The sequence below is a fragment of the Thermobia domestica genome, chromosome 12, assembly GCF_964235325.1.
Source record: "Thermobia domestica chromosome 12, izTheDome1.hap1.1, whole genome shotgun sequence".
Taxonomy (NCBI): Eukaryota; Metazoa; Arthropoda; class Insecta; order Zygentoma; family Lepismatidae; genus Thermobia; species Thermobia domestica.
Genome location: NC_137465.1, coordinates 131,088,786 through 131,114,270, shown reverse-complemented (window position 1 = coordinate 131,114,270; position 25,485 = coordinate 131,088,786). Strand labels below are relative to the sequence as shown.

Here is a 25,485-nt window from a genome sequence, read left to right as displayed (position 1 = left end):
TTACATAACATATTTTATACAATTTTTAAAATTGATTGTGAAAAATCATTAAACATTTCAATGCTTGCCTTGCACTTGAAAACTGCTATTTTGTAGTTAAACCTAACGTAAACTTGTCTGTAGATTTTTAAAGATAAAAATCTACTTTGATTATGAGCAAGTAAATAAAATGTTACGTTCTAGTTACAGATAACAAATCAGAATACTAAAGGCATATTAATATATGCCTACATTTCAAATTATAAACCAAAAAGCTTACAGAAAAAAAGAACCTACTAGATACTCATTAAGTACTTCTCACTTCCACTGCACAAAAGCACTTACAACATACAAACTACATAAATCTCTCACTGAAACTGACACATGAAAGTAGACAGTATCAAAGATGGGGTACAGCGTGCGCCTAACCGGCCCGGCAGAATGACTTTCCCGCACCGGTAGTCATTTGGTAAGAACTCTGTGGATATCGTTCCCATTCCGATAAACCTATTAATACGTATATCATCTTAAAGCTAATAAAACAAGCTAAAAGTTTTATTTGAAACATTTTGTTGCAGCGCTGTTTGTTGCAGTGTTTTTAGTAATAATAACAAAAACGCTGAACATTATATTGAAAATTCAACTTTTTCAGCAATTTATTTCAATAGCGCCATATATACTTTAGCTAAAAACACATAGCGACATAATTTAAAGAACGTAATATAAGGAAGCTAACTTCAAAAAATCGTATTGATACGAGCGGCGTAATCGAGTTATTGACATTTCAATGTAGATATGCAAATGTTCATGTTTAGACCATGGGGGGAAAGCAAGAGGGGAGGGTTGGGGACTTTTGAGGAAATACTCCCCTTATGATATTGTAATAACTGGCAAAGTTTCAGCTTGTTACTAATTAGTCCCGACAAAAGCCTATTTTTTGCCTTTATTAACTGGACTAATCGTAATAGATTAAATCTTCATGATGGAGAAAATTCTTTCGTAAGATACTTGGGTGCATGAAAAAGTTAAAGTATCCACTTGCTGTGATCGATACATTGGACCGTAAAGATTTAGTTCATAAAGTAATTCTAACGCACAGGATATGCATTTTCTTCCAACTTTGCACAGCAGTTGCTCATTTATGTTTTCCTTGCTGTTTTCTTTGTCCTCATACTCTTCATCGGAGAATTCATTTTCTATATTCTCTCCTCTAGCCTTGCTCTGCTTCGTGTCATTGCTGGTATCGATATCTTTAGACTTTAATAATGATTTGTAGTCACCATAAGTCGGAAAATCTGAAGCATTTCTTTTCGAATATTTTCATTCTATACTTCGGAATAATAAGCTAAAATATCCATGGCATCCTCAGATGAATATTGCAACAAATTGATAAAAACAAAAACAGAATTCACTTGCAGATGTCTTTCTGTCAGTTTCCCGGAACTTTCAGTGCAATCCTCGTATGCGTATATCGTCATTAAGTAGAAAAAATCTCCGCATCTTGTTATACGTTGAACTAACAGCAAATATTTAAAATTCTTAAAATATGTAACTAGAAAAAGCGCAACGTCAAAAAGTGTAAAACTGGAAGCAAACCTGCATTATAGACGAAAAGTAACGTCATTTCCAGAATCAGTGAGTTCACGTATATACAAAACACAGGTATTTTGACAAGCAACTTGACTCACGCACATTAGCGTAATGTTCAACCTTCAGTACTATAGATGGGATGGTTCCGTTTAGAATTATTTTATAAATTATTTACCGTTAGGAATATTACTTAAAAGATAAGTTACTCCACTAGGCTTTCCTCCCTCTTATTTATACAGCCATATACTACACAACCTATCCATCTTCGTTCTTATAGTTAGTTGTGAGGGCCAAGATGGTGCCTCTTCAAGTCGAAGGCTTCAAGCTAATCAACTTATGTCCAATCATTTGACCAGTAGTCTGGTTTTAGCTCATCAGTCACGTGCCAACAATGCTGCAAAGTTGTTGCGCATCATTCTGTGTGTTGTGTGAAATATGAATCACAACATTTTAATCACGTAACCTGCAAAAATAGCTACATAAAAAACTGTACAAGCATAAATGACTTCTGTGGTTATTAATTACTATGTGAGTCTGTTAAATGCAAAATCTATTATGTGAGTATTAAATGAGCCAAAGATCACTCTGCAATAGGTTAATAAAAGTAGCACATTCGTCTACTGAAAATAATAGTTTTTTTCTCTTTCCCTACCGACAATAACAAAATCGAAATACGAAATATTAAAAATCTCGCATTTGGACTAAAAATCGGGACATATAAGCGGCACAAAGATATTTCTTGGAGATACTCTGTACATATCTAAATTCAGTATGAAAAGTTTTATTTAAATCAGATATTTTCCCTCCTGGCCAAAGGAAAAAAGATATACCGTAATTATATATATAAAGTAGGAGTTAAATGAAATAATGATTCGTATAATAAAAATAATTCAACTATATTTCACAGGTACATACAATAGAAATAAATTTTTACCCTTCTTTCTTTCTAGGCACTTGCATTTTATATTTTAACGTCTTTCCTTGTACTATCTTATCTTTAGAATGTTTAAATACAGATGTTAACAAATCCTGATTACGTTCTGTAAGTTTCTTTTCTAAATCTAGTTCGGTTGTTTTCTTATATTTTTTACTTTTTGAAGAATAAGTGACAACATCCAGTGTGCCTTCTTCGTTTACTAGATAATATTTTTTCTTTTCGCTCGAACGTTCACACGTCTCCCTATTGGACGCATCACTTGACATTCCTAATTCCTGAACACGTGACTTAATAATGCATTTCGTAGGTTCCTGAACAGATGTCTCAATTCTGCATTTTGTAGTAGAAGCCGAATTTCCTGATAGAAGAGGCATTGTCTCAAATTCAACAGGTAACAACTCATTACTTTTCCTGGAAAACAAAATACGGAATGATCATACTATAACGTTTTTATTTATATCTTACAAGTAAATATACCATTCTCTTTCAATATTTTACTTAAAATATGATCTATATAATCACGTTTAAAAGTAAAAATTTCCTCAAGGTTGGGCTGATTTCACCAAAGCTTTCCGTAACATAAATAAATAAGATGTAATATTGTGAATAGGACTTGATAGACACATACAAAAGACGTGAAGTGTATATTAATAACAATAGTAATAATCAAAATAATTAAAGCAATAACAATACGTTACATATTTGTTGAAACTTATGTGAAAATTATGAACATTATCAATTTGAAGTGAAACTATCGGAATCAGTTTATTCATAAACTTTAAACTCTTTTAAAAGAATGAATATTTCTTTTCACTTCCAGATAAAGGACAATGTCCCATTTCTTCGACATGTAAAGAAGTCTCCGTACTTCACTATTTTTTTCGTCGTGAGAATTTTGCCCACGTTAAGAGTCATCGCGTCTGACGTCGCAAGTACTATTTTTGGAGGCAATTATATATTCGTCATTTGAAAAACACTATTTCATTTTATGCATTGCCAAGATTTGCTTTCTTATCATTTTGGCCTCCGGTATTTAAGTCATCGTCGTGAGATTTCCTCTAGCCAAAGCCCTCAATGTATTTTTCCGCCACGCAGAGAAAAACCATCTATGGGGAATCATCGCCGTCAATACATGAAGATACTCTGTAATGCTACGTTTCTTTACTTTACTCTCTTTCTCTCATCTTTTCTTAGCCTTTTCAAATCACAAGTTATTTTATAGAAATATGTTGGATGTCCATTTCCCCAGCAACCCAGGTTCCGATTTCAGTACTTCAGTTCTAAACTTCTGTTGTTCAAAATCCTAGGATGGGTTTGTTAGCCCAAACCACCAAATTTAGTGTTTTATTTATTTATTTGAGTTACAAAGCTAACATCTACAAGTGCACAATATTATTAGTAATGCAGGACATGGGAAAAAAATTATAAATATTATATATGATCTACACCTATTTCTACGCTGTTGATTTTTGATAATTGGTATATTTTGAGAACTATTTTTCCCTTTACCCTTCATCTGTGTTTAGAGTTAGGAAAAGAATGGCTTTGTACGTGTAAGACATTTAAGATCAAAAGCTTACTGAGCTGTTGACCATTAGTGAAACATAATTACCAAATGTAAAATAAACTGAATGAAAATTTACTTTGTTGTATTTTTGTTCTTAAATGTTTCAAGTTAAAACTGTTAATATGTGCCAATTTTTCTTTATAAAACTTATAATAATTTCATCCATAGCTTTGTTCTAATTCAAGTCATGTCAGGTAAGGCAGTGAACCAACTATTTCTTGTTCGTTACAACCTTTATTCGAACACAAACACAAAAGTTTCAAAGCCAATTTCATGTAGGAAGTACGGTTACAACCAGACATACGTAACGTTGTTCTATTGTAATAATAATAATTCTTCTTCTTCTTCTTCATCATCATCATCATCATCATCATCATCATCATCATCATCATCATCATCATCATCATCATCATCATCATCATCATCATCATCATCATCATCATCATCATCATCATCATCATCATCATCATCATCATCATCATCATCATCATCATCATCATCATCATCATCATCATCATCATCATCATCATCATCATCATCATCATCATCATCATCATCATCATCATCATCATCATCATCATCATCATCATCATCATCATCATCATCATCATCATCATCATCATCATCATCATCATCATCATCATCATCATCATCATCATCATCATCATCATCATCATCATCATCATCATCATCATCATCATCATCATCATCATCATCATCATCATCATCAAATATAAATAAAATAAAGAGTTTGTATGTCTGTCTGCGGCCTGGGGACCAGACGAGTGGACCGAGAGAGTTACAAATTTTGGTCACATAAGCTTAAAGCGGAATTCAAACTGCTTCTCGGCCTCCATCGGAGAGAAATTGTTCTTCATCTGGATTCGAAATCGACAATAATTGGCCACAAATGCAATGAGTCTCCCGACTCATTCACGAAGGACTCCTCTTTGTAAAACAATACTGAAACCGAAAGTCGTGGTGAATTTCTACTACTTCCAGTTTTAATAGAGATTTAAAGATGGAAATGAAATGTATTATTTGTGTAATATATGGCTGTACCACAGAATTATATATATATATTATGTTATATATTTTAGTTGGGAATATAGTAGTATAAATAGTAGCTTTTTTCTGTATAATGAATTCTTGAAACAAAACTTTTCTGTTTAAACTGATATATATTTAACTTTAGAATCTATTGTAAATATTGTACTAGGTAACTTGTGATTCATATACGTTCTTCTGTAGATAATTTTTCAGCTACGAAAACCTTTGTTCCTGTAGATAAATTTCTGTTTGTCGTTTCTGTTTACGTAAGCCAGTTCTTTTGATTTCATATTTTCTTAAGTTAATACCGATAATACTTCTGCTTTCCATGTTATTTGTTTTTTTTTTTTTTTTTTTCTTTTTACTAGTTTCCCTATTACTAGTTTTGTGTGCTTAAGTTAGTGCTTAGCGCCAGAAACAAAGCTAACATATAAACATATAGATGACAATGTGTGCATGATATTTTGAAGTCAAGATAAATTACATAATATATTAAATATTCTTCCTCTTTTGGAATCTTTTTGTAAGATACAAACTAAAAAAAAAAATCAGATTAGATAAGAAACATTTTAATATATAAAGTGTGAGACTTAACAGAAAGAATCATCAGAGAACCACGAAGCATACGCTACGGTATAAAATCGTAAGCTAAGAAACCTCTCTTCCGCAGGCCACCCAGAGAAGTTAAACTTTCGCCCTGATTTCATTAGATTTCTCAAAATTCTAACCTTAGCTTTGAGACATCATCTCAACAAATAATTCTGACATATTTAGTATATAATACAATATTGATTTGTAAATGCTTTTAATTCTTAAATCTTGGGAGAAAATATGGCTTTTTCCTATCAGGGATTTGCCACGAAACGAATATACGTCCTTTGTATTATCCTACTAGAACTTCCGGTTCAACATTGGGACGCTTAATCGATTACAGGAAATAACTTCTCTCTATCTGTTATCGTTTCTACTCCATAGCGATCGCCGTTAAAACCGGAAGTGGTGGATTTCTGCAACTTCTGGTTTTGGTAGAGGTATTAATGTGGAAATGAAATATAATTTTGAGACGCTTAATCGATCGCAGAAAATCGCTTCTCGCTAGCTATTACAGTTTTTATTCTTTAACGATCAATGTAAAACCCAGAAGTGTTTAATATCTGCTACTTCTGGTATGAATCGAGAGTTTAGAGAAAGGTTGGTATCTACTCTTAGACTGTTAAATCGATTCAAGAATGCATTTCTTGTTACCTGTTATGCCGAAAACTTAAAAAAATGAACTTTAAAAGGCCCATAGCTCCAAAACTACGGAACCTACTGTAGTCGGGTCAAGACTTCACTTAGAAACTAATATGTGCGCTATCCAAAAATACATGTTTCAGCATCCTAAGGTACTCGCGCAACATTTTTTATAAAGGCAGTCTGGCTACAGGCATATAATTTGAAGTACTCACTAAGTATCTCTATAAAAATCGTTGCGGAAGTACTGCAGGATTCTGAAACTTGGATATTTGGATAGGCCACATATTAGTTCTTAAGTGAAGTCTTGACCCGACTACGGTAGGTTCCATGATTAGGGCTATGGACATTATATAGGGCGCAAAATTTCAAAGTCAGACGCACTCGCCAAATCAAGAAATGATGGTCTCCAGTATCTCTCACGTACAAATTGTAAGTCTCCCTCCTTCCCTTCCCGCACGGCCTTTGGTTTGACAAAGAAAGATATAGACCATTTCGACTGAGGGTGGAAAAGGAGGAAAGAATTACAACGTTGTGAGGACTTCCGTATTTGCTCTCACTCAGTGACAATTATTTTCGTGCTAAACAGAAACTGCGCTGCCCTGTGAGTTTAGGCAGGAACCATTCCTAGTGAATATTGGTCGCCAGCTGTAAATTTCTAGTCGCCAATGACGACCTGGCGATCGGGAATTTTGCGCCCTGTATATATAGTAATACGATAGAAAATTTGGTACAAGGAAAATGATTATTTATTTTAGTATACTTATGATATTTTATAAATAGGCTACGTAGTTTAAGTTTGAAAATAAAGTACAGTCTTTTGTTGGTGCTATAAGGTCAATCAATCACGTAACATTGTGGCTAATGAGGAAGCTTTAATACTTACATTTAAATCCTTTACCTACTCCTTTACCTACCTAATCCTTTACCTTTAGCTAGAATATGAGTCTCTAAACGTCACAATTTATTGGATCGGAAAATTAAATCATCTTCCTATATTAACGTAACAAGGAAAATAACTTTATCAATTAGTCGGAAGAAAACCATCAGACTATTGGTACAGGAAGAGGAGACTCGTGAACCGACACATGTAGAATTGAGAGTTAGTATGTTTAAGACTGTGATTAGATTATCATCGTACTACTCCGATTACGAAGACAGTTTTGAGTACAAAACATCAAATTTGACTAGCACCAATGCAATATGGATTATCCGTCATGGTGCGTTACGCACAAAGGTATGACTTCCTGGAAACTATTGAGCTATTACAATTTCCTGACTTCCAAGAAATTGTTACCGTCCGCTCAAAAAGTCCTGTCGACAATGCTCTGCGACATACAATGCATTCTTCTGGTAAAGTTTAATCCACATAGGACAACTGTGACTGTAATCATCTACGGTAACTCATTACTAAAGAGGAGAGATCCATCGTGGCTATATGGTTAGCATACACGCCTCTGACGCGGGAGATCTGAGTTCGATTTCCGGTGGGAGCTTATGTAATTCGAATTCCTTTATAGTCCGTATTTCATATAGCCTCGCTGCTAAAAGGAACGCTAAATTCGAATCCAATTAATAAAGATGTGTCGTATCTTTAGTGAACAACATCCGAAGCAACATGCTTCAAATGTTGGACTTTCACAATAACGCTCGTCCCCGTGTTGCACAATTCATTCATGCCAAAAATGTTCAATTTGGCCGGAATGTGCTTCAGCACTTACCACACCATACGGATTCTGCTCCTTCAGACATTCACTTCTTTGGTTCCTTAAAAGATTCAATAAAGTTCAAATTTATCACTCGCAAGTAGTTACAGATCGGAAAGCAGACTCTTATGATGAAGATGCAATAAAAGGTAAAAAATAAATAAATAAAATAAATAAATAAATAAAAAATAAAAAAAAAACTGAGAAATATTTCAAGCATTTAGACTCTTATGGTAAAAAAAAGAATATGACAGGTTGTTTTGTTGTGTATGTGTTTCAATTTAGCTATCTACAAAATTTGGCACGAAAAAAATCCAAAACCACCCTATCAAAACATATTAAAGACACTAACAGTAGGACCCAATGGAGAATTCTGTAGATAGTATTATTTGACAGACCATAATAACAGCGAAACGACTTTCGGTTATAAGTATTGTAGATAAAAATAGGTATAAGGTTTTCAAAAAAGATAGTAAATATTTTGGCAGTGACACAGTATGTATTTTTCTTATTACAAACAATAAAAATTGAAATAGAAATAAACATTCTTAATAAGTTCGGAAGATTCGGGTATGTTAGGAAACGCTCATACCTCTCAGTGTCGAGTTCTGAGCAATGATGGTCTAGCTTGTAGAGTGGCCCTCTCACTGAGCAGCTCGGTCTCCAGGAAAGGTTTAGGCGTGCCTGCGGCAGCAGTGGGCAACAGCGAATACCAGTAGAATGTCGGCAAAAATGCGCATTCGTAACCAATGAAAGGCAACGGGAAACTATCATCGTATCTTCCCTAAGAGCACGTAGCATGGAAATAGCGATCTTTAAAATTGAATTACACCAAATAGGTAGAGCAAAAAACTGCGAACCCATACTGCAAAAGCATTCACAACGCGGATTTTAAGGGAGCAGAAGATCATTTAGTTATCGACACGCAATACACATTGAAGAATATAAAGTAGGAGTCTAAACATAGCAAGTAATTTAGAAAATCTGAGGAATGAGATAGAACGACATAATGTGGACACAGTGGGGATCCGCAAAGTAGCAAAGATGAGTAAGTTCAGATATACAGAGGGGTCTGAATTTGGTGCCAAAAAGACTATTAGAAAAAGCAGTACTGGATTTTCTTTCCGTTTATATGATGCAAAATATAATTACTAATATCCGGATTTGTATGTAATTACATATTTTTTCCTTCATATGTAGGTTCGTCAAATCCTTAAATGTTTGTGATTCAAACCTGTAGGGTGCTTCAACTCAAGTTTCATATTATATATTTTTACATATTTTGACCAATATTACATATTTCTATGGTTTCTACATATTTTTTTTTTACATAAAACTGTCTTAAAATTTTGTGTTTACTGAAATTTTTATTTAAAATAAATAAATAAATAAATAATAATAATAATAATAATAATAATAATAATAATAATAATAATAAACTCTCCAACTGTGCAAGGCTTGCATCTAGATTCAATTTTGTCATGACTATCTTTTCGTTTCTTTACCGAAAGCGACATCTCTCTCTCTCTCTCTCTCTCTCTTTCTTTCTTTTTTTTTTATGTCAAATCATATTTCGCAGAATTTTCGTCAATAACAAAAGAAATATAAGAAGAAACAAGTAAAAATCCTCCCTCCGGCGAACATAGTAGCGCCCTTTTATTCTCAACTCTGGAGGAAGACAGATCACGTGCCTAACAGGCGACTGGCCAGGAAATTCCTAAAATGAAGTCTATTTGATTGTTATCGGAGGTCGGACGGGAAAAAAGATGAAAACAAATCCTGCAATTCAAGTTAAAACTATATGCTAATGTGCTTCCAGGAATTTACTGCAAGAGTTCGTTCCAAGAACCTGGCGATAATAGCAATATCATAGCAGGTAACCTACGCTTTCAAAGAACTTCGCTTGTTCAACTGAATGACAGGAGGGCAGTACTCTAGTATTGCACTTGAAAAACGCACGTGTTCTGTATTGACCGTCGAAGTTAGAAATGGCTCCGGTTGCCTCAACTTTATTCGCGAAATTGCGGTCGTGGGTAACTATCGATGATGCGTTTTCTACGGACGGTAAAGTGTTGTTGTACCAAGCGTGTGATTTAAAAAAAAAAAAAAAAAAAAAATGTTCAATGAAATCTCAGTTAGAACATGTACGAAGTGCACTCCTTGCAAGAAATAAAAATTTGCGAACTGAAAAAAAAGTACTCTTGACACAAATGCATCAAGATACTTCAGTGAGTGAGTTTTTCAAAGACTTGTGCCAAGCAATGATAGCAGCAAACATTCCTTGGAACAAAGTTCAAGTGCCAAAATACCGTGCTTCTCTGCACAAGTACTGCGGGCGTCGAATTCCTGACGAATCCACTCTTCGAAAGTGTTATCTCGAAGTTTGTTATAGGGAAGCTATAGATACCATTAGGGCAGAAATAGGTAGTTCATATATTTAGATTTCTGTGGACGAAACAACAGACGTTTTGGGACGTTATGTAGCAAATTTAGTGATTGGAAAGTTAAGTGAAGGTGCTCCATCTAAATCCTATCTTATTGCGAGTAAATTGCTGGAACGCACGAATCATTCCACGACTGCTCGCTTTGTAAACGATGGTCTTACATCCCGGGCCGGGAGAAGTTCAGGAAGAAAAAGTCCTTGTTTTCTATACAGACAGTGCAGCGTACATGTTAAAAGCGGCTAGAGCACTTACACTTTTTTACCCTCACTTAATTCATTTCACCTGTATAGCCCATGCTCTTCAGCGTGTTGCTGAAGAGGTGAGAGACAACTTTTGCGAAGTAAATCAAGTAGTTTCTCCCACGCAAAAAAAAAAAAAACATGTTTGTTAAGGCGCCACAACATGTTCAAGTTTACAGAGATCAACTGCCAGACGTGCCAATTCCTCCGGAGCCTGTGCTAACGCGATGGGGCACTTGGATACAGGCAGTACATTTTTACCTCAACATTTTCAAAAAATTACGCCTGTTGTTCATTCATTTCCATCGGAGTCTGCTGTGTCAGTTGGCATTGCTCAGAAACTGTTTAATGACTCAAAAGTAGCGTGTGATATCGCATACATAGACAGCAATTTTGGTTGGCTACCTACAAGCATTAAAAAGCTAGAGACTGTTGGGCGGCCTCTTCCAGAATCCATAGAAATCATAGAGGATGCAAAGAGACTGCTGCAAGGTGTGTGTGGAGATGTAGGAGAAAAAGCTCGAAAGAAACTAAATGCAGTGCTGGAAAGAAACCCGGGTTACGACAGCCTATTGGCAGTGTGTGAGATTCTCAGTGGTGAAACAAGAACCCCCCCTGAAAATATTTCCCCCAACTACATCCCCTGTTGAAATACGCTCCTGTTACCTCATGTGATGTGGAGAGATCATTCTCAGCATACAATAATATTTTATCCGATCGCCGACAAAATTTTACTTCTGATCATTTGGAAATGTACCTTGCAACCCATTGTGCAACAACACACAGTTGAACTGCAGGCGCATCTTTTGTAAGTATTTTATTTCAAATTAAAAATGTTCATTAGTGGAAATATTCTTCAATCTTAGTTCAGCTGGTATTGTTTAGAAGATATAGGACTGCTTTTCTCTGCATGAAATAAATATATATAAAACAATACTCTGCATGAAATAAATATATATAAAACAATACATTTCTCTTAAGTTGCTTTCAGTATTTAAATTTGTATATTGCATATAATTCATTTCAAGATTGGGCCGTGGTGACGGATGCGCATTTAGTGTAAAAGGTTCTAGATTTGAAACGGGACCACACCACACCACACCACAGGAGATTTCTGACGTACAAATGCCTATGCATTGCTTTTCTCGGGGCTTTACTGTTTCTCTCTAGCCGATTCACATCTTCCTTCATTCGCGTCTGATTTTTATTATCCTGCAATCAGACATCAGTGACGTATGGCTGTCTCAGCTGTTCAAGCATTTCACTTCATTGGGGAACTTGCATTAAGCAGGATAAAGTTTAGTAGATTTTCCTTTTTATTTTCATAATTCGTTTAAATATTGCATACTCATACGCATGTTAATATTACGTTTTCATAAATATGTAACATATGTAATATTACATATTCTTATATAATATTACATATTTCTTACATTTTAAGCGATTTTTGTTACATATTTAGGGTGTTATTACATAAAAATCCGGACTCTAATAATTACCATGCAAATATTAAATAAATTTGAATAAAATTAAATAAACTACTCTCACTCAGAAATCTACATGTCAATGTAAAAACTAAATTCAACTAATACTTATATAAGTATAAAGTGCTATGATTGGTGACCAGTTGATTGGCATGGTATCTTAACACATAGTCTTATTTACATGAAATTTTTGTACTGAACTAGAATTTGAAGAAAGTTTCTTATTTACTAGGAAAAAGTTTTTTTTTTTTTTTTTTTTTTTTTGTGCGAGAACTAGTATCTTCTTTCAGAATCTAACTACGCCGTTACGTTAAAACAGTGTCTAAAAGACATTTTTCTCAACCAGTCGTCTTACCTGCTGAAGTATTTATTATTCTGTCTGAAGCACCACGTATAGTGTTGAAGAACAAGAGAGAAGATCAAAGATAGTGAAAGTAATAAAACAATAAAGAAAGAAACTAAGCTATTGAAAGCTTAATGGATTTTCAGCACTTACAATTTGGAAAAAAAAAAAAAAAACTTTCCACAAAAGGTACAACATAAACCACTATTATTCCACTTTTCATCCTTATCACTACAAGTAATATAATCTCTTCTCCGTTAAGTATTTTGTTGAAACTATTAAAGAAAGGAAACTTACTCTTGTATTTGAATTTCACACTTCTGTTTTCTTTTCTGCGGTGACAAAGCAGTCCTCTTAGTTCGTTTCTGATTGCTGGTGCAATTTTCTTCTGTTTCACTATCAGTTATTATCTCTACACAAAAATCAACTTCATCATCAGAACTGTCGGCTTCTCGAAGATTACTGTTGTTTTTACCCAAAGTTGCAGCAGAAAATAAGCATTTAGCTTTATCGGTCGAATTTGAGACATTTCTGGTAGCCGTATTTGTCGTACTAAGCCAATCCTGGTTAACATTTCTGCTTTGTGAAACCTCACTACTTTTTTCAGTATCATCTAGCATTTCATCTAAGATCCACGTATTCATTGTCGTACAATTCTCTATCAATGTGAGATCTGTTTGAACGGAAGCGTTACAACACATTTTACGTGACCTCCTCTGAAAGAAAATAATACATTATTTAATAACTCACAAACGTAGATTCCAATCGGACAGTTCCTTAAAAGTCCATAACATTACAATCAGGTAATTGAAATTAAATACAACTATAGCTAACTAGAACTAAAACTCATTCAGTCCATGGTTAAAGTACGACTGGAGGGTTCATGTGAATTAGATTTACAACTTCATATTGTGTCTAATATTACGCTTATATATCAGTCATAATTAATTATTGAGCGTATGGAACACATTTTTTATTATAATAATAATAATAATAATAATAATAATAATAATAATAATAATAATAATAATAATAATAATAATAATAATAATAATAATAATAATAATAATAATAATAATAATAATAATAATAATAATAATAATATGATGGTTCTGCTGCTGCTGATGAAGAGGTATTATACTATGATACTGTCGAATACTATGATCATGATATGACATATTTCGAATAAATAGGGACTAAGTTACAAGAAATTGAAAATTGTAGTTTTCCTAAAGGCTTTATTTCCAAAAAGTGCTTAGATAAGTATTACATCCTATCACGTAGATAGTTTTCCAAAGATATAAAGATCATAATGCCGTTTAATGCAATATGCTATATTAAACCGTTCAGCATATTTTAAAAACACGGATAGAGCTTGCTGCACTGCTTAGAAAAGAATTTTTGGGACACCTTCACAATGGTTGTTCATTTCTTTTGTTTCTATAACACTACAGAAACTATTCTTTATAATTGCAATTATAAGTTCTTGCGTGTGCTGCGCTGGCTCAGTGGTACAGCGTCCATCTTTTGTGCCTGGGGTTCCTGGTTCGCACTAAGTGAACGTTGTAGTGGACAAACACTATGTGCGTGGTATTTTTCGGGGTTCTCCTGTTTCCTTCCAATTTTTTTCATTCCATCATTTCATTCATTATCATGAGCTTCTTCGTGGCTAGGCAGTCAGCGTACAAGTCTTTGGCACGGAAGACCCGGGTTCGATTCTCGGCAGGAGCTCACGTGGTTCGGATCCCACATTAAGCTGTACGCCCACGTCTCATATAGCCTCACTACTAGAAAAGACGTTGAACTCAAACTCAAATCAAATAAAATCAGTCATTATCATCATCACCGTATCCTCTATTCTCACAGCATAATAGTGGGACGTAAAATTTTCAATTTATTATAATCTTTTTTACAAGCTATCGCAATGACATAATTTTAAGCAGTGTTGTGGACTTTACCAGAGAGCATTAAAAGAGGTAACACATTAAAGGGAATTAGAACATTAAAAGAGGTAACACATGAAAGGAAATTAGAGGAGAGGATTGATTGAAAGATTCGTGTTACTAAATTGCAGTTACAAACCAATACCGGAAGAATTACCTGACGACCAGTGTAGAAAGTCTTAAGTAACATTCATGAACATTTTAATAGTGGAATCTTATTGTTACCGTTACTTTTTAGTATACACTATGCAGACATGAAAAGACACAGAGATAATTAAATTTCTTTCTTTGTATGCTTTCGTTTTATTTCACAACGGGCCCTAATTAAAAACTATGCCTCGTAGCAAAATGTACTGTAAGAACAACATGACCATTGTCGTGGTAAGTAATTATATGTAAAGATTAGTAGAATACCGATACAATTGAAAACATCTGCTGAAATCAACGGATTAGTTATAAAATAAGGCGGCTTCGTGAAGCATCAAGATAAGATAAATAAGGAATTAAATAAATAAATAAATAAATAAATAAATAAATAATAAAAAAAGCAACAAGAAAAAAAAATGGGCTTTCTACTTCCTCATAAACACCTTAAAGCGTTAATATTAAAAGTTTAATTGTGCTGACGTAATTATAATTCTTATCGCAAAGGATATAATAAAATGATGAGTTTCAGTTTCTGGATTAATTACCTTCGGGTTTCTTATATCATATAGTTAGTACGATTTAATTAGCATTCAAATAGATTAAAATTATTCAGGCACAAATACTCGATAGTTATACGATGTTAAGTGTATGTATGTCTTATTCGGAAACCGCACGGAACACTATTCTAAATTTCAATGAATACAGGTTAATAAAAAGCAATTATATTAGCCTTTTCCAACAATTTCAGATGCGATTCGGGCACCCTTCTTCTGAGTATGCACACAAGAGATTCTTGTGGGACTAGCTGCATTTCTACATTTAAAAAACTGAAGATTCTCCTATTTGCTGAAGTATAATGAATGTTGTAAAGGTAAGCTACAATTATTTTATATTTGATCACATCATGTGCTTGATGACAACGGCATCTTCAATGTTTCTTTATATACACAAATACTAGTTCAATTATATTCACAATCCATAGAACTAAATTGTGGTTGCACAAAAGTAATTCTTGTTTCATACACAATGTAAAGTAGTAAACTTATTAACTTCATTTATATACAACTTATGCACCACCTATAAAGTAACCCAATTACCATAATTGGAAACTTTTGGATGTTTTCATTAAGCATTGCCAATTATCCCTTAGAAGTTTTTCACATTGGCAAACTTATCTGAAGCGGAAATTTTTGTTCTGATTATGTGGACAATTAAACTGGAAAATTTTTAATCTAAGATGAAGTGTGTGCTCAAAGAAGTCAGTGATTATGTATGCAATTTTTTGCTAATAAAGATCCCATGAGTTATCAAATGATCCCATTCTTTATCTTTATTTATCTGGTGAAAATCGTTTTATATTTGCTCTTCTTTACTAACGACAGCGTCCTGTGTAACACTTTAATATCTTTGTTGCTATTCTCTTTTGTGGTATAAAGTATTTCGATAAGACTGATACAGCTGCACTACCATCCATCAAGTTTCTAATTCATTACTTCCTTTGTCATCAGTTATACACGAAAAGATTTACAATTTAGTGAGATTAGAACTATCGTAATAGTTCGATGATCTCCCACCAGGAATGGGGTCCTCGTGTACCAAAGGCACGTATGCTAGTTCAAGACCGACGAGGATGGCTTAAAGTCTCTAATATGCTCCTTAATTCTAGTATCTATGTTTCACTTTGTCATGTTTATGTAACTACTGGCGCATTCACATTTTGACTTCATAAACGCTAGATTGTTCATTGTGAAAATAAATTTTGAAGGCTGCAAAAGCTTTTCTTTCATTTATTGAAGGTTTCAAACTTAAATTTATTTTGATGTATAATATATATGGAAGTCAAGGAAATTAAATCCCATATCACAATATTGCGAACGATTTTCTCATGAAATTAAATCCATTCCGAATTATTATCTTTTGTCTCCTTAGCGCCTGATTTATTAGTTATTTGTGCAGATAAATAAAATTTTTGTTTTCTAAAAATTAAAATCATAAGAGTTATTCTTGTCAAAATGGTAAATAAATTTGATTTTTTTAAAATTTAGCTCATCTACAGTTGAAATTACAGTTTTATTAAATTAAAAATTTTCAAATATTTTGTACATGTACGTCTTAGTTTCTGCAATTTAGTGGAGGATTACTTCAAACATATACATCTACAACAAAGTCGGGAACACATCGGAAAGTAGTTGAATTCTGATTGTTTTAACAGACGGAATGTTGTTCAACGTGCAAACTACGTATGTTGTTAGTCTTCTAAATGCTCATGCGATGTCTTTTATGAGAGTAAAGGATCTAGCCCTGCTTACTTTTAACTCCTTGAAAATGAGCCCCCTGCAATATCACTATCGTGTAAGGGCTACCACTTACAGATAAATACAGACATTACATTTATTATCAAAGGATAACAGAGTAGAATGTGTAACACGAGATGAGGTGAAACGTGAGGTCGGTGCTCCTCTCGTTAAGATTTGGTTCCATCTTAATAAGAACACGTATTGTCAAAATTCTTCAATATGAACCACAAAGAACACAAGCTGCATGAGTCACTTCTGCACAAAATATTACAAAAGGTATTCACAAACACGACTCTCCTATTAACTTGTGTGAAGAGTAAAATGAACATTTACAGTACTTAAAATAAGATTACAAGATTACTTTACTTTCTAAACATATTACAAATAGAAATAAATTAAAAAGGAAAATGTAGAGTACCTTTTGGATTTCTCCATATATTTTTTTCAGTTTAGAGGTTGCTGCTCTACAATCTTCTCTAAACTTATAGAACTGTTCCAACTTCTTGGCACATGGTTCACACACTATGTTCGGAAAGTCGTCACCTACAGAAATCTAAAAAGGAAGTTAAACGTTACACTCGGAAATATCACTATTTTTCTTAGTTTTACTTTAGACTATCTGTATTACTAACATAATAAAATGTCATTAATAGATCAATTATGTAATAAAATATAAGCATCACCCTAAAGCAAAGTTGTATTTACATGTTACCAGTGATCTTAACTTGGATGAATTACATGGTTTTATCACTTTATTCTTAATACAAGAATTTCTCACTCAACCTAATAACAAATATTATCAGACGCTTTACAACCACCTATATACAGAAGGTGTTCAGATAGTATTCGAGTGATTTTCAAAGTGTACTTATCCCATGAAAAACCATGCCGCCACTATTGGTTGTGCTCTATCGGACCACTTGCATAATGGATTATCATCCGACATCGTAATTTTTAATGAAACAAACTACATTGGAGCACACGCACTGAAATTCTATTGCATTCCTCAATGTAGGTTTTTCAAAGGCCAGTGAGTACATGTTGTAGATGTTGACTTAACAGTCCAAATGCGCAGAAATACATTGGTCTTGCATCAGGGCTTTTCTCTTGGCCTACCAGTCGAATTCCACGATGCACTTTAGGTGACATTTTCGCTTATAACCTCGAACGGGCCCAGGAACGAATATCTAAAGTATTAACCGTATTCTGTAATTTCGCAACGCAATGTCATTTTCCTTGCAACTATTATACAAGAGTCAGTCAAAAGTTATACAATATTAGCATACATGTTTTCTTTGCAGAATGTAACGTGACCGAAGCAGTTCAAGCCGTCGAAGATGATCACTACCATGGGTACAGACAGAAGTAATTTGCGCCCTGAAAGGTTCAGCAGTGTTGTGGTCCAGTGAGATTTGACAGTTCCAAAGATGAAAATGCAACGAAGCCTAACTCGGGGACATTTGCTTTACAAATTCGAACTGAGCTACAACGCCGCAGAAGCATCCCAGAATATCTGTGAAAAAAAGTGAAGGGGCCGTTGGTCACAGTACAACAACCAGGTGGTTTTAAAAAATCGCTCGGTAGTAAGAATCTCGCCAGTCAGCCAAGGTCTGGTACTTTGGATTCGGAGGCCGTGCATCATGCAATAGAGACAAGTCGGACAACTAGCACTTGGAGCTTATTAGGTTAACTTAGTATTTCCTATTTTCACGACCTCCACAAAAACATCTGGAAATGCCGAATTGTGCTTCACGATTTTGACTCGAGATCAAATACAAAGATGAGCAGATATGTGTAAGAAACTCCTGAAAAATCCGTATGATCTGCGTTTCCTGAAGAGAATAACACGTCAAAAAGTTTACATCTTTCCAAAATTCTAACATACATAAGCAATTGTTAAATAAGGGTAAGGTACTGGAACCTATAGACAAACATGAGTTTCGAAACTAAGGTAATGTTCTACGTTTAGTGGAATAATTCACTAAGAATTTTCCCGGACGCCCGAACTATCAATGCCAACCTGTATTCCGAACAGCTAGAGCAGATGTATGCCATTGTGTGCTATACCCTGCACTGGTGAGCAGAAAAATGAGCCTTTCTACAGCACGACAATGCAAAACCTCATACTTCTCGAATGATTTGGAATAAACTTCAGGAACTTTTCATGCCTAGAATATAGTCCGGAATTGTCACCCTCGGATTATTGATTGATCCAATGTGACTTACTCTCCTATGCTCGTGGTGTCATTAACTAAGAAATGGAAACTGCAGTGCAGGTATTTTTTATTGTAACTTGACACATAAAGCACGTACGTGACCGAAATATTGCAAAACTTGACTTTCGCATAGGTACTTTCTTAATAAGGACTCACCCTCTATACACCGTCTCCTTTAGCCTAGTCGGTATAGCCGTGGGACGTAAAACTCAAAAATTTCATTTCATTTTTTTTCACCCCCTATACGGACGTAAAGTGGTATCTTAAACGTTCCCAGACATTTTAGTAAAGTCATCAGGTAGAGTGAATGTTCCTGTCTTCCTGTCAATAACTTTAGATGATAAATTCGACAATACTAATAAATCTGCAAGCGCAAATGGGAATAGATACATCCCATCAGTCATCATAGTATAACACTGGTGAGTTTTAAAGCCAAAGTTTAAAGAGAAAGAAAACTATGAAAAGGAACCTTCACATCTGGTTTCACAGGTTTAGCTAGATAAAATAAAAATACAATGTGCACAAAATAATCTATGAAGAACTTTAAAAAAATCTGAATCGGTCATTGATAAAAGGGAATATGAGTTATTTTCAATAAGTTAGTTACAGAAAACATGGAGAATGAACAGTATGATTTAGAGTTGAGTTGAATTGATTTTGAGTTTAACGTCCCGTTCAGCAACAAGGCTATATGAGACGTGTACCTACTGATTAATGTGGAATCCGAATCACACGATCTCCCGCCGGGAATAGAACCCGGGTCTCCGGCGCCAAAGGTGCGTATATTAACCGCTTAACCACGAAGGAGCTTGTATAATTTAGAGTAAGAACATTAGTATTACTTATTCTGCAAAATACTACAAAAATTTAACCAATTAAAAAGAGTTGCTTATTTCTTACTCCATATTTTGGTGTTTTATTACTTCTGAGAGGTATATACTAAAACAAAATGCAGTAATTAGAAAACTAGGATGGGTTTGTAAAAGAACTAATAATAATAATAATAAAATAAATCAAAATACTGAACTTATCTCGATTTATTCAAAGTATGAATATCCTTTGTCTACACGTAACTTTGCATGACCCAGTACGTTATGGAATATGTTTTGGAAGTTCTGGAATGTAATGGTGTACAAGATCGTCGTCATGCTTTTAGGATGGAAATATAGTTAAACAAGCAAACTTTCAGTAGGCTTTTAATATTGGGAAAGACAATAATCACAGAGGAACAGATCTGGTAAATATGCAGGGTGTAATAACAAACAAACATTTTTTTTGAGTCCACAATTTTTGGGTCATTTTCTCCTTCTCGGTGGGTGGGGCATGAAATGTGCAAACAGCTTCCGTTTATTTAAATTCTCTGTTAATATTTGGCGAACAGACTCATTCATTCCCAGGAGCACTGGTATTACCCTCAGAATTGGATTTCCGTCACCCTAACTTTGCCAATCATTTCAGTTTTTCTCACAGACCTGCTTGGATCCGGGCGCTCATCATCTTCCACACACTCCCTGCCAGCACTGAGTCTCTTATACCGTTCAAAAACAGCAACGACAAGTCTAACTGTCTCGATAAGCCTTTTTCAAGATCTCAAATGTTTTCGTTGGAGTGACGAGGTATCATAACATTATTTTATAATTTTTAGCAGCGTCACGCGTTCTCTCGGCAGGACATTTCCGCACGTGTTCCTAATGTTCCCAAGGTTCACCACTATGAAAATCTTTCTGCCGCAACTAACTTCGCAACAAAGAAATCACTCTCATTTCTTAATTGCGTGTGTGTGTGTGCACGCTAAAGGTCTGCACAGGCTCGGGCTGAGCCCTCGGGCTTACAAAGCATAGATCACTTCGGGCTCCGGCCAGGCACGGGCTGTAAATTTTTAAATATACAGCCATATTTCTCGGGCCTTTCTGGGCCTAACTTTGTAAATATACTGCACAGCGATATTTATCGGACGACTCTTTCTGGAAAATTTTAAAACCACATTTAAATTTATAACTTGAGATGCCCACACTGAAATTCTGATTATCATTAGGCCTATGCAATTGAAGGTAAAGCTGTGTAGTGGATCGAAAAACTAAAAGTAACACAAATAAACATACTTAGCTTATCTGTGAGTGAAAGTACTGTTTCTTACACTGGATTAAAGGAACAAAAGCATTCAGAACAAGTTGTCTTTATTTTTTCTTCTTCGAGACAATGTTAGTTTATATTTTAGTTTATTATTATTATTTCTTCCTTTTGCTGATACTGGAAGCATTTCTTTCACAAATAAAAAAAAAAAAAGCATTTCCATTTTCACTTGTAAAAAGAGGAATCAAATATTCCCAAAACTGAATCGCAATCCAATGGATGTCGAAAATATTACAAAATTACAAAAAAGGAGAATATCTTCTAGTGGAAAATATGCTCTGCAAAAGTAAACTGCAAAATTAAACCTATAATTGTTGTAAATAAAAATACAATTTTGCGTTAATTAATAAGTTTCTGTAATTCGGGCTTATTTCGAGCTAAAACATATTTCGGATTCGGGTCGGGCCTCATATAAATTCACGGGCCGGGTTAAGAATTCCGGCCTGTGCAGACCTCTAGTGTGTGTGACACACACACACACACAATATATATATATATATATATATATATATATATATATATATATATATAGAGAGAGAGAGAGAGAGAGAGAGAGAGAGAGAGAGAGATAGGGCTTGAAAAATCTTGCTTGTATGTGGTACTAGACAGCAAAAAAACGTACTAGGTAGACTATTTTGCAATTAGTGCTTATACAAATAAACAAAAATCACTTTGCGACACAGTAAACATACCAATACAATTTTTATTTTATTTATTGGCATGTCTCTTACAAATAAAAAAAGAATGACATCTGTTATTTATTCTTGAATATAACACGTTTTTGATTGATCGGACTTTACCCACCAAATGTATAAAAAACACTTGCCACTGGCGAGCAGGCGAGTAGATTTTTCAAGCCGTGTACATATATATGTAATTTACGTACCGTGTTCATATACATATAAAAGAAAAGCTAACAGATTATATACTATTATTGCACATTGATATGCGGTACGTACCTCTGATGAAATAAGTATCTGAATTTTCAGCATTATATCTTGTCTGTATACTCGTCCATCGTTGTCAGATATGTAAAACAGCTTATTTGCTTTGGCACAACACAAGCGACACAGTAAAAGATCATCATCTTCCTTATCCAACTCTTGCACAATATGCATTATGCCACTATTTTCTCGAAAGAGTGGCAGTCCATCGTTTGAGCTGTCCTGATTATCTGATAATAAAGGATTTGTATTTTCTTCCACACCGGGAATGTATACTGAATTTCCTTTTGAATCTTCAACAATCATTTCCTGCGTTTTAAATTCTGCTAACGGAATTTCATTTTGGAAAGACTGATCTGTTACTGTTACTGCTCCAGGAGATTTACGTGAACAAAGGTAATCTGACTGGCTGTATACTGATAAAGGAATCGCATTTGGCTTAAGTTCATGTGTCCCATCTGCTTTAACTAACAAATCTTCCTCTGAAAAATGTATCGAACATACATATTTGGTCGTTAACTCATTGATAGGAAACTGATTATGGTATTTTTGTCCGGAAATATCAATCCACTTCTCTAACCTAAAATTAAATGAATTAATTAGCTTCTACATCTGTTTCGTTTATAATATCTATATCTATATCTATATCTATATCTATATCTATATCTATATCTATATCTATATCTATATATATATCTTGCAACAGTATTTCAGTAAATGTGTTTCTTAAATCTTATAACAACAGTTTTTTCACATTTCAAGTTTCAGCAAAAATTTAGTAATAAAAGTCAATACTATACTTCAAAATTCGCTGATCCTTCTAATTAAGTAAAGGTTTACATTTTTTTGTCGAATATCACATTATCAAAAATGATTTGTAAAAAAATGAAGGATCAGGATGGAAACAAGTTTGATATTTTCTTACAGTAGAAGAACAGCAGAAACGTACACCGAATTCCGTTCGTAACAAGATATTTATTCTTAAAATTTAAAACACCAGCAAAAAGTTAACAAAAGAAAATACACAATAGACGATTTTTTTTTAAAGTTATATATGAGTTTTAGTCTGTATCTACGACTCCTGAACAATAAGAAATATGAAACGAGCCTATTATATATTTATTCCTTTCATTCTTCACTGTTTCTCATAGTTGTGTTATCCGACGCGTGATCTCTTTCATGCAGCAAAAATGGAGTAGAAAAGGGTAAAACAAATGTGGGAAAAAACATCTGATATATTGCTACAATATAAAATATGAAATCTTTGAGTTTTACGTCCCACGTTATGCCGGTTAGGCTAAATGAGACGGTGATGATGAGTAATGAATGGTATGGTGGAATGAAGAAAGTGGGAGGAAACGGGAGAACCCCGAAAAAACTCACGCACGCGGTGTTTGTCCACCACAAAGTTTACTTGGCGGGGGCTGGGATCGAACCCGGGACCCCAAGCACCAGAGGTGAACGCTCTACCACTGAGCCACCGCGGCCCCGTTGCTACAATATAAACTGCTAAGGTGACTCCACGTCAATGAATGAATGTAGGTAAAAAATGAACAGAAATGACGGCATACTACTGCTAAATGTCACTTTATTTCTTTTCAAAATATGTTTTTTTTAGAATAGAATGCCCAATGAGAGGAAACCAATTGTTGCCTAGAATGCAAGAATTTCTATTTAATGCATGACTTCCAGATTAAATACATGTAATTTTTTATAATAAAAAAATAATTAAAATAATTTAATTTGTATGTCGCTTTTGCTTTATTTATTACTCTCACATCGTTTGCAATATGTCGGGTCTAAACTTTTATGGCTGAATAAACCTGACTGCAGATTGAATATTTTTAAAGTAGTTTTTTTTTTTTTTTTTACTCTGGTCTGCATGCTGCATTATAGAGACACATATGAATATAATAAATAATAAATAAACGTACTTTTGCATTGTTCACATTTATTATTTAGGAGCCGCTGATTTCGATATCTATACAATTCTTTGGTATCTTTAACGAGGCAAATTTCACCTTGGAGTAGCAAATTGAAAATTACATGTGAGTCTATTGAGATTTTCTTCCAAAATCTTAAAATAAAAAACTTCTCAAAACACTGTTAAAAATTAAAGGAACTTACTATTGCTGGAAAATACAGATAAAAAACTTATTAAAAATCAATAAAAGACTTTACGTTAGAAGAACTATTGAATTTTAAATTACGTTAGCATTATTATTCAGAGTTGGCGATCTTATATTTGTACATTTCTTGTATGGAAAACTGCTGAGAACGTCTTCTAGTTCAATACGAAAAATGACTGAGTTAACACAAACCAACTGAAGTTAGTTCTTTTCCATGGAGTTACATAGCTTAATAAGAACATGTTACAATATTCCAACTTTTATGCAAAGAACCTTTATCAATATTAAGTTCGACCCTCTACTCCAAACAAAGTAGGATTCGTAAGTAGATCTTTCGATTTGCGAAGTAGTCTAACAGAGCAGATATACCTTATTAATAAATTGCTGTAATTTATTAATAACTGTAAGAAGCAGACAAATGTTTAGATAAACCTGATTCCGCACGATCTTGGTCCTTAGAGTCTCTCAGATGCTCTTTAATCCTCGTTATTATTTCTGTATATTCCTTTTAGTCATTCCAATATAAGTTAGCTGGCATTGGAAAGTTACTATAAGAATCCTGATGAACTGTTTCAACAATAGCATTTCTCAGCACCCTCTCTGCTACGTTGTATTTTATATATAGTTGCTGAATGCGGAATCTTTCCCTACACAGTTTGTGTTATATGAAAAAGATCCATAATTAGGACCGAAGGCAACCGTTATAAGTTCGTTTCATGTTAGTTTTAAAGCTTTCCTGTGCATACATCATACTCATACACTATGAAATAATGAACAATTTCTTACGCTGTTTATTCCAACATTTCACTTACCGCTTTTTATCCCATACAGGATAGTCGAAGAAGACTACTTCGGAGGTTTTAGCTGAAGGAATGGCATTTATGCAGCCACGAAAACTACACAATCGATCAGCATTGACTTTATCTGCCCTGCTAAAAAGTATTAAAATTACTAAATTATAAAGTTGGAAAAATTATGAGAATGAACACCATTGTCTTTACAGTAATTAATCTTATTGCTCAAATCAAAATAGATATGAACATAAATAAAATAAAAAAAAAAAAAATACTTACCTTTCTTACGTGTACAAAATTCTACTACATT

General features: G+C 34.1%; 1 protein-coding gene across 4 annotated transcripts in view; it reads right to left on the bottom strand.

The window, feature by feature from the left end:
* Positions 1 to 2,440: 2,440 nt before the first annotated feature.
* LOC145666663 (uncharacterized) overlaps positions 2,441 to 25,485 on the bottom strand; it is a 43,908-nt gene continuing 20,863 nt past the window's right edge. For 2 of the 4 annotated variants that reach the window (XM_081734131.1, XM_081734129.1), the window contains exons 4-8: positions 25,194 to 25,313; positions 22,268 to 22,832; positions 17,378 to 17,512; positions 12,870 to 13,288; positions 2,441 to 2,917 (exon numbers count right to left, since the gene is read on the bottom strand). In XM_081734131.1, the coding sequence (XP_081590257.1) occupies positions 2,500 to 2,917; positions 12,870 to 13,288; positions 17,378 to 17,512; positions 22,268 to 22,832; positions 25,194 to 25,313 (1,657 nt within the window). In that variant the 3' untranslated portion in view covers positions 2,441 to 2,499. The remainder of the gene's footprint in view (positions 2,918 to 12,869; positions 13,289 to 17,377; positions 17,513 to 22,267; positions 22,833 to 25,193; positions 25,314 to 25,485) is intronic. The other 2 variants (XM_081734130.1, XM_081734132.1) reach the window with 2 other exon arrangements.